The sequence below is a fragment of the Prionailurus bengalensis genome, chromosome B3, assembly GCF_016509475.1.
Source record: "Prionailurus bengalensis isolate Pbe53 chromosome B3, Fcat_Pben_1.1_paternal_pri, whole genome shotgun sequence".
In the NCBI taxonomy this organism is placed as follows: Eukaryota; Metazoa; Chordata; class Mammalia; order Carnivora; family Felidae; genus Prionailurus; species Prionailurus bengalensis.
The window spans coordinates 38,989,918-39,002,319 of NC_057355.1; the positions used below are offsets into that span (position 1 = coordinate 38,989,918).

The following is a 12,402-nucleotide window of genomic DNA, read 5'->3' on the forward strand; positions in this document are numbered from 1 at the left end:
CCCCAATCACTATCCAGTGGATTCAACAAGGTACAGGCACTGGGGCCCAACAGCCTTGGTTTAAATTCTGCCAATTCCACTTACTAGCTGCATGACCTTGGTCAAGTTATTAACTTCTCTGAGCCTCAGTTTCCTCATTTGTAAAATGCAGATGATCTACCCATCCAATAAGGCTTGCAAAAATGCAATAAAATATTAATATGCGTAGGGTAGTCCAGGCTATAAAACCCGATAAATATTAGTTTACTAGTATGAGTATTGCTAGATTATTGTTGTAGATGCTGTTATTACTGTCAGTCACCAGAAAGAGAAGGGACTCCAGGCAGCTAATGGTACCAAGATCGGCAGCTCACATCCACACAATTAGCCCCTAAATTCCCTCTCACTTGCCTTCTCTGATGTGCATCAAGTGACATTACTTCTCTGCACACCAAAGAACCCCTCCAGACTGTCCTTAAAGCAGATTATAGACTCTGAGGACAGGGATGTTTCAGCTTCAAAGCCCAGATGCCCAAGACGGTGATGTAGATCCGGGGAGGAAAAGGGAGGCAGCTGGTCCCAAACCAAAGACAAGACCAGAGCCATCCAGCTCCTAGGCTGTTGCTCCAGAGGCTGATGGGTTACCACATACCATGTGCTCCATACAGATACTGATCTCGCCGTCGCTGTAGAACGCGCCATAGAAGCCCACGATGTATGGGGAGTTGCACTCATGTAGAACCTGCAGCTCCCTTATGATCTGGTTCCGGATTGCAGGTTTGATCTCCAGGTGAATTAGCTGGGGAAAGAAAGGTGGGAGGAAGAGATGTTTTAAAAACATACGGATGGATGAATGAAAGCCTTCTTAAATGCTTAAGCTCTTACAGGTGGGAGGAGAGGACACAGGCACGTTTTAACAAGTCTCTGCCCGACCAAAGCACTCAGTGCCAACCTACCATGGCGGGTAATGGCACGGGAGGAGCCATAATGAGGGGAGGACGGCTGTGCCTCCGCTCCTAGGAGCCAAGAGTGAGGAAGGGGGGCTCGCCCCTCCCAAGCACAAAGCTGAAAGGAGCATTTCCTCTAAAAGGAGCCGGGAAGCTGAGAGAGGAAGACAAAGCAGCCTGAGGAGCCGGCTGGCACTCGGGGGCTGTACAAGTGGAGGGGTAGGAAGGACTGAGAGTGGGGACCCAAGCTGCCCGGGGAGCTTCCCTTGACTTCGGGAGCCTGATGTGGTTGAGATTTGGCCAGGGCCTCAGGTGCCACCCATGTCCCTCTCATGTTGCCCCTTGTTTCCTCCAGGCAGACAGGGGACAGACACAACAAACATAGGAAATGGTTGCTGAATGAGATGAAGCTTCTAGAAAGGGCTGCAGACAAGGAGTGAGTGTCAGAGGACACGGAAACCAGGGGTTATCAGCATGGGCTGGAGTGACCGGTGAAAGCTAGACAAGAGGCGGGCCGTGAAGACGGGCACTGTTTGAAAAGATGGAAGGAGCAGCCTGAGCAAAAATACGTGGACGGAAGTAAGCATGGTGTGCCGGAGAACACAGAAGGGCCGGGCCTCGCTGGAGCGGGGGCTGTGTGCAGAAAGGGGAGGAGCACGGTGGACAGAAAGGGGAGTCCAGCTCGGACACCGCCTGCCACGGAGGGGAGCGGAGATGCTCCCTGCAGGACGGTGAGGGGGAAGCAGCGGCAGGGCCGGGGCCAGGCAAACAACTTGAAAGCAGGGTCTGGTGCATCGCCGGGGCTGCCTAAAAGCAAGCAGCTTCTGCTGCACCAGATAATGGCAAACAGGCACCCTCGCATTCTTTCCAAAGCACGCAGAAAGCTCGCAAAGGTCACTTGCTGTTATTTTTCCAGTCTGGGGATGGGGATAAATACCCTAACACACCATCAGTGTGTTTATCCTATAATCTGATAGAGGACAGGAGCTCAAAATTGAAACAGCACAACAAGGTACTGAGTGAAAAATCCATCTTCCTTCCACCCTTGTCCCCAGACCCCCGATCTTCCAAGAGAGAATGCAATCACCTATTCGCCAAGTGAATTCACCTAATCACCAACCTGATTCAGTACTTTTTTATTTCTTTTTATTTTTTGAGTGGCCTCACCTTTCTGGCCATGACCAGGCCAGACGGCTTATGGGAGACCTTGAACACCACACCACCGTTGCCGGCGCCCAGCTCGCTGATCTTCTCGAAGTCATCATCCTTCAATTCCCCGACCTTCTGCTTCTGGGTAAGAAAGGCCTCCAGGCGCTTCCGTTGCTGCTCATCGAGCTCCAGCTCCTCCAGCTTCTTCTGCAAGGCCTCCAGGTTGGTCCTGTCCCAAAGAGGGAACATGAGTCAGAACCGGCATCAGAGAGGCCCCCCAGAGGAGCACCTGTGCTATGGCGAGCACTAGCTCTGGGGCCGGACTGGAGAACGAATGGAGGGACTCCACAGGAGGGTTCCAGGTGCTGCGGCCCTGCTCCCTTCACTATGCCACCAGCCACCACTCCCTGTCACTACTCCTCACCGACACCTTTCACCTCTCAAGGCCTCTGTTTCCTCATTTGTAAAACGAGGCCTCGCTCACTATGCTGCAAGTCTACAAAGAATCTGCTAATATCCAAAACGAGCCACCTTCATTTGCTTTAAAATCCCAGTTCCGGGGCACCTGGTTGGCTCAGCTGATTGAGCGTCTGACTTTGGCTCAGGTCATGATCTCACATTTGGTGGGTTCGAGCCCTGCCTCGGGTTCTGTGCTGACAGCTGAGAGCCCGGAGCCTGCTTTGGATTCTGTGTCTCCCTCTCTCTCTGCCCCTCCCCTGCGCGTGCTCGGTCTCTCAAAAATAAATAAATATAAAAAAAAAAAAATGAAAACCCCAATTCCCAAAGCCCCACTAGTGTTGGATTATTAAGTTAGCACCACATACAAAATAAAATCTATTTCCTAAAAGCACTAAACTGAAATCAAACCAAACTATCACAACAGACTCTAAACTATATGGTAACAGCAAAAACCCTCCTCTCTAATGTGATCAGGTCCGGAACCAGGTTAAACAAAATAAAGCAAAGAATCATAAAAATACCACCCAAAATTTTTATTTTTGCATATAATATACATATAAAGGTGCATTTATTCACCCATCTTCTAATGTAGGCGGGGCAAGGCCCTCTCTTTGAGTAAGAGTCCGCTAGTAAGAGCCCGGTGCCATCTTCCTCACATGAACCAGCAAACAATACATCGTCTATCACTTCCAATTCCTGAGTCCTCAGAGTAAAAATGTAGCCACTTACTAATATCAAAATAAAATTGTAAGAGTTTTATGATTTCCCTCAATTTTAATGCTCATCTAATTTGACAGTAATGTGTTTTAGTGAGTTGGACTTATTGAGTCTTTCCATGGCTTGTAATTAGTGTTCAAAGCAGGCGGGGGGGGGGGGGGATCCCACTTCATTTGCAGTCATATTTCACCAGTTTATCTGATACTGAAGTATGTTACTTAATTGCAATGCCAGCCACAACCGAACAAACGATGCTGGGAACAGATGCTGGGAACACTCTGGTTCTGGGTAAGCACATAATTCAGCCAGTGGGTGCCGAGGTGAGTGGGCAAGGCAGAGAGCAGCCTGCTTAGCTGTGCATTCAGCAGGCTGGTGGGCAGTATGGGTTGTTTTACAGAGAACGAAAAAACATTCATTATTCCTGGGGGGTTTATAAGAACAGGGTGGTAAAGAGAGCATCCACGGTGTTTCATTTGATTAGTCCCAGTCTAAACAAACAACATGGCGACAAGACAGGGCATCATTACACATGAGAAGGCTGGTGCCCAACCCCCAACATACACACCGTTTCTGAGCTTCAAGGGCAGGAGTAAGCATCATCTTCTACTCTTCACTCACCCTCTGTTCCAACTCTCAAGAAGGCAGAGAGGTTGAGACCTACTGCCTCCCCAGTCTATGGAAAGATCCAATACTGCCTTACAAGTAACTGTCCATGGGGCCACAGAGCACACAAGGCTGATTTCACCAAGTTTCCTCCCTGGGCAGCTCTCAGGGAAGAATGGATGGTGCCACGGACTGAACTGCGTCTCCCTAAAATTCCTGCTGAAGCACTAACCCCCAATGTAATCATGTTTAGAGACAGGACATTTAGGAGGTAATTAAGGTTAAGTAAGGTCATATGGGTGGAGTCCTAATCAGATAGGACTGGTGACCAGAAGAAGAGAGGTGGCCTCCTTGCCTCCATGCACACGCCAAGGAAAGGCCGTGTGAGGACACCAAGAGAAGATGGCTGTCCGCAAGTCAGGAAGAGGGACCTCGCCAGAACCCGACAGTGCCGGCACCCTCACCTTGGTCTTCCAGCCTCCAGAACCATGAAAAAATAAATTTCTGTTGTTTAAGCCAACCAGTCTATGACATTTTGTTATGCAGCCCAAACAGACTAAAACAGCTGGCAATTTTCTCATCCTGCTTAAAGGCTCAACTAAGCTGCCCCGGTCTGTCGGGGTAGGGACCCAGAACAAGCATGGCTGCAAGGGCACGGTGCCACCTTGAGGTTTCCTTTCTCTGAGGTCTGTCCACAGAGGAACCCATCAAAGACAACATTTAGAGACACATGTCAAACACAGACAGACCCTCACAGCTAAAACTTCGATGAGGTTACAGCTGCCTGTAGGGCTCAGGAGTCAGGCTGGAAATGCAGCCTCCAAAGGCTTCTGTGAGGCAGGAACGCTGAGCAGGATGAGGAAAAGGGAAGGACCGAATGGAAGGAAATCACTCTCGTCACAACACTGCCCATACTCTGTTTTACACCTGCTAATACATTTCAGCCACAACTCTACAATTACAACAGATAGCAAACTCAAGCATAGGCAGGTGAAGTGATTTGTCCAAGGTCACACAGCTAGTGAGCAAGGACTGAAACCTGGGCAGAGAGAATCTCTAATCTTAGGCTGCACTACCTCTTCAAAAAGTTCAACACCTTCAAGGGAGGGCACTTGCAGACGTGGGTAGGGTCCCAGTGTGGGACATGTGCCATACCAGCGCTGGCTCATACATGAAGACAGTATATCTATGCAAAGAGCCCTTCACGCCAGATGCAATCCTCCCCGCACATCAAGCTGAACATTACCTTGCAAGTAACAGTGGCCACAAGAAACCCCATCCATCTGGCAAAGAAAAAGAGGAAATGTTGACTCTGCTCATTTTCCTGACTCTCAGTAGAATTAAGTAATTCTCCCACCTTCAGGAAGAAAAACTAAATCTTGGCTTCCTCCTTCTTCGACCTTCCATGCTCTCCTGCCCAACCACCTACCCTACCGGCTAAGGAACTGGCTTCTGATTCATGCTTTCAGAAGGCTATGCCACAGCAAAGGCTGTGCGCTGTGGTGGCAAGACTTTCCTAATGACTTGGGGCGGGGGGGGGGGGGGGGGGGGGGGGGGAATGGTGTTGCCAAGCTACCAAGCCACTAGTAATCAGGAATCCCGGACTCTTATCCCCGAGTAGTCAACAACTAGCTGTGTGACCATGGACCAGTCATTTAACTTTGACACATATCAAGTTTTCTCGTCTGTAAAATGGAGTAACAACTCCATGCTTCCTTAACCAGGGGAGGATCGAAACAGAAAACGAATGGGAAGGAACAATGGAATTTTCACACACTTGTAAACTAATGTTAGGCAAGTGCCGGTAGGCTGGAAGACGAGGAGCCACCGCCAAGGCAGCCACCGTGGAATCCAGAAATGACTGCCTTTCCTTTAACAACTCTTAAAGCCCTTGAAAAGTTTTTTAAAATAACTGTTGCCGAGGGGTGCCTGGGTGGCTCAGTCGGTTAAGCGGCCGACTTCGGCTCAGGTCATGATCTCACGGTCCGTGAGTTCGAGCCCTGCGTCGGGCTCTGTGCTGACAGCTCAGAGCCTGGAGCCTATTTCAGATTCTGTGTCTCCCTCTCTCTGACCCTCCGCCGTTCATGCTTTGTCTCTGTCTCAAAAATAAATAAACGTTAAAAAAAAAAAAAAAAAAAGAACTGTTGCCGAGAATGAAAGACCAAGGATTTTATCTGAAGGTGAAAGGAAAATCCTGGCATCAAAATGGCTTTCAGTACTCATTAAAAAGAAATCCATCAATAATGTAACATTCTTTAGTATTGCTTCCTCCTGCACAGGGACTCAATGGTGTTCAACAAGGCTCATTTCTGCCCCGCCCCACCCCAAGGCAAAATGCTTCAAGCAAAGGAAATAGGAAGAGAGGGGACTGTCACCCCTCAACCACGCCACAAATCTCCAAATCTCAGAGGGCAAGACCTGTCTCCTTCACAATCTTTGGTTTTAACTGAAATCAGCAAATTGAGAACTACAGATTGAGAAAGGAACCTGGAGCCTAGAACAAGAACTATCTGACACACACACGGCCCTCTCCAGGGACCAGCTGTGACATCTGACCCCCATCACCCTGTTCACCACAGCAGAGAGAAAATGACACATGGTCACGTGCATTCCACACCATGGCTGTCTTACAGTAAACACAAGTCTGTCGAGATACAAGATTATAGGTTTGAAATGGGAATGCAGAGAAGAGCAAGGAATGTGGAAAAAAACAAGGGCTGTCATTTGTGCTCTGAAAACTCCAGGGAGGCACAATGCAGTGGGTGGAGAGGGATGATCCTATGGGCCGGAACATCTCCTTCTCTCTCATCCCACCCATCTGCTGCGCCTAACTGCACCGCCACAACTGGAATCTTGCATTTGTGGCTCAGTGGTTTAAATCAGGAAGCAGGACAAAATGTAGCACAAGGAGGGAAAGGTAAAGACCTCCTGATCCAACCCATTTCAAAGGTGAGGAAACGAAGGCCCAGGTCTCTCAGCTCCTAGAACAGAGCTTCGGTCAAGGCCTCACACTGCCTTCCCCAACCCTGATGGTCACTGAAATGGGAAGGGGGAAGGAGGTGACGTCTAGACAAAGGAATGGGGTCTTCAAATGGCCACACACCGAACAGAAATGAGCCAAGAAGCACACAAATGCTGGCCTGTCACCAACCTGAGCCTTGCTCTAGCCCTGGGTGGCAGGCCCTGCCTTGGCCAGGAAGGAGCCCAGAGAGATGAGCAGAGGGTGACCATCAATCACTGAGCTGGAGGAAAGAAAGGGTCCCGGTACCAGCAGGCGGGTGTCCTCAGAGAGCCCAGGGCGTTGGGAAGTTCTCTGTCCCCTGTGCCATCTGGCAGATAGGAACACTACCGGGGCAGGGAAAGAATAGGGAAGACAGGAGACCTAAGCTGAGGGGGAACAGCACCAAGAGACAAACACTGCAATCCCTCAATTCTCACCCTATATCACTCCCATCTATGAGGTCTTGGGCAAGCTACCACCCTTCTGGTCCTCAGTTTCCACACCCATTAAAAAAAAAAGGGTGGGGGGCAGTGTGGTTGTCTGGTGATCTCTGAGATCCAAGCCTGGGCACGTGACAGCCAGCTGAGGAAGTACAAAGTAAGACTGAGGGTGCGTTCAGGTTGAAAAGCTGAGGATCTTCAAAAGAAGGGAGATGGGAGGGAAAAAAAGAGAACTGGTCTTAGGTTCTCTATACAGTCAAACCCTGGACAGCGGGGATGTGGGGGTTACAAAGAGCATAAGAGAGGAAGAAAGAAGAATGGGCCTGACAGAGGAAGGCAGAGGGGCCAAAGGCACAGCTAACCACTTTCCAGACTCCAGCCTCGGCTAGCCCATCTGTGGTAGGGAGTGCAGTTTAGGCCAGCCCCAAACAACAAGGTGGAGAAGAGGCTCTATACCCTTACACCTCAACCCTGCAGGCCATGCTGGGAAGGGCTGCTCAAGTAACTAGGCAATAAAACTCTAGGTCATAAAAAAAAAAAAAATGTGTTCTTCTGCATCTAGGTAAAACAAAAACAAAAACAAAAAAAGGGGGCAAAACTAGCCTATGCAGTTATAAAGTAGAAAAGTGAACACCCTTTGGAGTGGGGAGCAGTAACCAGGAGACACGTGATGACTAATTTTAGGTGGCAGGGTAACAGGGTGGCAGGGCCACAGTGCTAAGGTATGTGGTCAAACTTGATTTGGAATGTTTTTACTAAAGTGGGGTTTTGGGGGGGGTTGGAAATTGGTGAACTTTGAGTAAAGCAGCAGATTATTCTCCATAATGTGAATGGGCCTCACTCAGTCAGTTTAAGGCCTTAAGAACAAAGACTGACCTCCCCAGAGAAGGAATTCTGTCAGCAGGCTGCCTCTGGACTCCCAACTTCAAGTCTTCCACGGACCTCCAGCCTAGGCTTCCACAATCACATAAGCCAATCCCTTTAAAAGTTCCGGTCAGGTCAGTGTCTGTCTGTCTCCTCTCTCTCTCTCAATGCCCATCTCTTCCTCTGTCTATGTACGTGTATCTTAGATACTGTGATCAGATTTCTTTTTATCCTTTTCCTCCTTGCGTCTCAGTTTAAATTTCTTTCTTTCTTTCTTTCTTTTTCCAGTGTGGATACTTTCTTTCAACCTATCTTCAGGGTGACTGATTCCTTCCTCAGTTCCCTCTGGTCTGCTGATACACCTGTTGACCTTTGATAATCGTGTTTTTAAATTTTTCTAGCATTTGCACTCGATTCCATTTTTAGTTTCCATCTCTTCTGAAACTCCTCATTTGTTCTTGCAGGTCGTCCATAAATGATGGTTATTTTAAAGCTCCGATTCACCGGAGTCTAGTTCTGTTATCGGCCTTATCTCTTGCAGGTTGTTTTTTCTCTCGTGATTCTTTGTGCATTTTAATATTGCATTGAGTGGTGCATCGTAATAGAAGACTAAGGACTGAGGTAAATTGTCTTTATGCTTAGAAATGGGTGCATTCTTCGGTCATGCTGTATTAGTCAGGAATGGAGCTAGGTTTGGGTTTTCTTGTGAATGCTGGTAATTTTAGTGCACCACAGGCTGCAAGTTTCTCGAGCAATGGGTTTTGTCTTGTGCTGAGAGTGGAGCCTGAGCTGCAGAGGTTTTTTTTTTTTCCCCCTTCAGCGTTCCCATGCCTCCCTCAGCTTTGAACCGTCCCATGATGCCTGGCCACAGAGTGGGGTCCTTCTCCATGCCCTTGCTCCTCCCCCAGGGGTGGACTGCTATCACTCGTACATAATAGTCTCACGGGATCTCTATGACCACCTTTGATCTACCATCACATCACTGGCTGAAGGTGCCCTTAACTGTGTATTCCTCCTGCTGCTTTCCTAAGGGCCTTCTAGGTGTCAAAATGCATGCATCCCCAGAGAAGGCCTGGGAAGATTAAACAGTCAGTATAGTCTTAAAGGAAAAAGCAGTCCACACGTACTGCTGGACACAAAGTAACAACGTGAAGTAACGACCAGGGCCTCAAACCGTACATGGCACAAGCCAGACACTGTGCCTGTGGCAGCCATAGGAAGGTTCTCTCTTGTCCTGGTCTTGAACAGGCCCTGTGAACGTGGACTTCCCCTGCTCTCCATGGCAACCAAAACTCTGCCTTGCATCTGTGGCAGTTCTTGGGCAGGGGAAAGTTTCCTATTCCTCCTCCAGCATAGACCTCTGCTTCATGTTGGTGTTGAACCCAGCTTTGGGCTTAGATTCTTAGGCAGCTGTGGGAAGACACGCTTCAGTACAGCCATTATCTCGCCCAGTTCGTAATGTGCTTCACTGAATTTAGCACAAGTATTTTTTTCCCTTTTCCTTGAGGCTGGCTGCTAATGTAAATCAATTCTTGGCCACCTACTCTTCTCTGCTTGCTGACAGATGTATAGGTGAGCAAAGCCTCACAGTCGTTGCTCTTGAAAGCAGCCCCCAGACCCAGGGCCAGTGACATAGGCAGGAAATCAGCTGTTTCTGGCTCAGCACAAAGCTGGTCTTTCACAATGGGACATAAAACTACCAGAAAGAAAAACAAACAGACAAACAAACCATGCATGTGGCTGCCATATAATATACTCCATGCTTAATAAGCACGAGGGCTTTGGGATCAGAAGACATGGGTTCAACTCTGAAAGTTACTTGGTCTGTGAACTATTCACTCACTTCCCCTCAATTTTTCTCATAGGTAAAATAGGCAAGTTAAACTACGTGGTCTTTAAAGTCCTTTTCAACGCTAGAAGTCTCTAATCCTAACATCAGATTCGTCCTGTAGTATTCCAAGGACTGAACTCTGCACCTAAGTCCCAGGGCCAGGCATCTCCACAAACACTGGCCATTTTCCCATTCTGCTTTTAAAAAAATTTTTTAACGTTTATTTATTTTTGAGAGAGAGAGAGTTGAGTCGGTGGGGAGGGGGGTTGCAGAGAGAGGGAGACAGATAATCTGAAGCAGGCCCCAGCCTGTGAGCTGTCAGCACAGAGCCTGATGTGGGACTCAAACTCACGAACCGTGAGATCATGACCTGAGCCGAAGTTGAAGGCTTAACCAACTGAGCCACCCAGGTGCCCCTCACTGCCTTTTTTTTTTAAGTTTATTTATTTATTTTGAGAGAGAAAGAGAAAGAAAGAGAGCGCATGCCAGAGGGGGAGAGAGACAGAATCCCAAGCAGGCTCTGTGCCATCGGCACTGAATCCACATGGCGCTCGATCTCACGAACCATGAGATCATGACCTGAGCTGAAATCAAGAGTCGGACACTTAACCAACTGAGCCACCCAGTCGTCCCATCACTGGTTTCTCCTTTGAGACTATACTGCTCTATCTTCCCAGGCCTTTTCTGAGAATACATGCATTTGGACACCAGAAGGCCCTAAGTGTGGCAGCAAGAGGCATACAGACAGCTAAGGGCTCTTCAAGCCAATTATGTGATGCTAAATAAAAGGCTGTTGTGGATGGGGTGCCTAGCTGGCTCAGTCAACAGAGCAGGCAACTCCTGATCTCAGGGTTGTGAGTTCAAGCACCACAGTGAGTGTAGAGCTTACTTAGAAAAAAAAAAAAAATGGGGTTTCTGGGTGGCTTAGCCGGTTAACTGTCCAACTTCAGCTCAGGTCACAATCTCACGGTTCATGGGTTGGAGCCCCACGTCGGGCTCTGTGCTGACAGCTCAGAGCCTGAAGCCTGCTTCGGATTCTGTGTCTCCCTCTCTCTCTGCCCCTCCATCACTCCCCCCTCCCTCCCTCTCTCTCAAAAATAAACATTAAAAAAATTATACAAAAAAAAAGGTTGCAGTGGAGATTACATAAGCATGTAATGCAAAAAAATGTTGGAATCATCTGAAGGGCTTAACAAGTAGTTAATACTGTTATGCTGTAGGCAGCTAATTACTAGTTAGCAAGGGTAGCATCTGATTTGTTAGTGCTCACTACTGATTTACTAAGGACCCGTAGTATGACAGGCATTCTGAGCAAGGTAGAGGAGCCCCTTTGGTCTCCTAACAACACCATGATGTGATCACCACTGCCAGCCCCATTCTGATGAAACTCCTGCATCCGTATGTTTTCATGCAATAAATCAATAGCCCGGCAAAAATGTACAATGTAGTTAAATACCGCCTTTGTTGCCTTTCACTGGTTTCGCGGCCACTCCCAACAAAGACTGTGGGGCAAAAACTGTCTTGCAGTTCCCCTGATTTTCTCGAGGCCTCAGACACTGACAGCTCCGTAGTTCAGGAGATGCCAGCCTAACCACACGGAGTTTTGTAGGGGCGGGAGACCAGAGATGGGCTAGAATGATACGTAAGATTTAGACAGCAAAAAAAGGAGAAAGGGCATTCTAACATGGTTACTCTGTAGAAAATGATACAGAATAGGGATTAGAAATATTATAAGCAAACAATGTTAGAGGAATAGAACTTAAAACAAGAGTCAGGACAAGTGTTTCTCTTTAACGTCACTTTAAATCAAGTGGCTTCCAGGCCAATCAACAAATGTTTCTCAAAGTCAAGAAAACAAGTTTAAATAATTAAAAAAAAAAAAAGATAAATATGGGAGCCTGGCTGGCTCAGTCAATAGATCATGTGACTCTTGATCGTGGCATAAGTTTGGGCCCCACAACGGACAGGAAGCCTACTTAAAAAAAAAAAAAAATCACATATTCCTATCCTTAAAAAACAAAAACATAAGCAAAATAATAATAACAACAACAACAGGCAATACCCACCTGCCCCCGGAATCAAACAGGCTTCCGAAATTATACAAACTGCCTTCCCCTGGCATGTTTCTGTAGAGAGTCACGCTGAAAAACACACGCAGGCACACACCCACACAGAGGAACCTCTGGAGTGGCAGGACCACCCACTCAGGCAGACTCTTCTTAAATATTGAACAACATCCTGGATCGGAGAGGGGGTGTCATATTGTTGCTTGAAACAACTGACAGACTATGCTTTCTTCTGCTCCAGTGGACAAAATTTGTTTCACATTAGCCATATATGAATTAATTCCTAAAGGATCAGTCTTCCAGAGAAGTACCAAAAAAATTTAAAAAAAAGAGAGAGAAAGTGATG

At 47.8% G+C, this 12,402-nt stretch overlaps 1 protein-coding gene across 2 annotated transcripts in view; it reads right to left on the minus strand.

Moving 5' to 3' along the window:
• The window catches only part of MAP2K1 (mitogen-activated protein kinase kinase 1), a 78,601-nt gene that overhangs the window by 38,155 nt on the left and 28,044 nt on the right, over window positions 1-12,402 (minus strand). For both annotated transcript variants that reach the window (XM_043555109.1, XM_043555108.1), the window contains exons 2-3: window positions 2,094-2,304; window positions 632-778 (exon numbers count right to left, since the gene is read on the minus strand). In XM_043555109.1, the coding sequence (XP_043411044.1) occupies window positions 632-778; window positions 2,094-2,304 (358 nt within the window). The remainder of the gene's footprint in view (window positions 1-631; window positions 779-2,093; window positions 2,305-12,402) is intronic.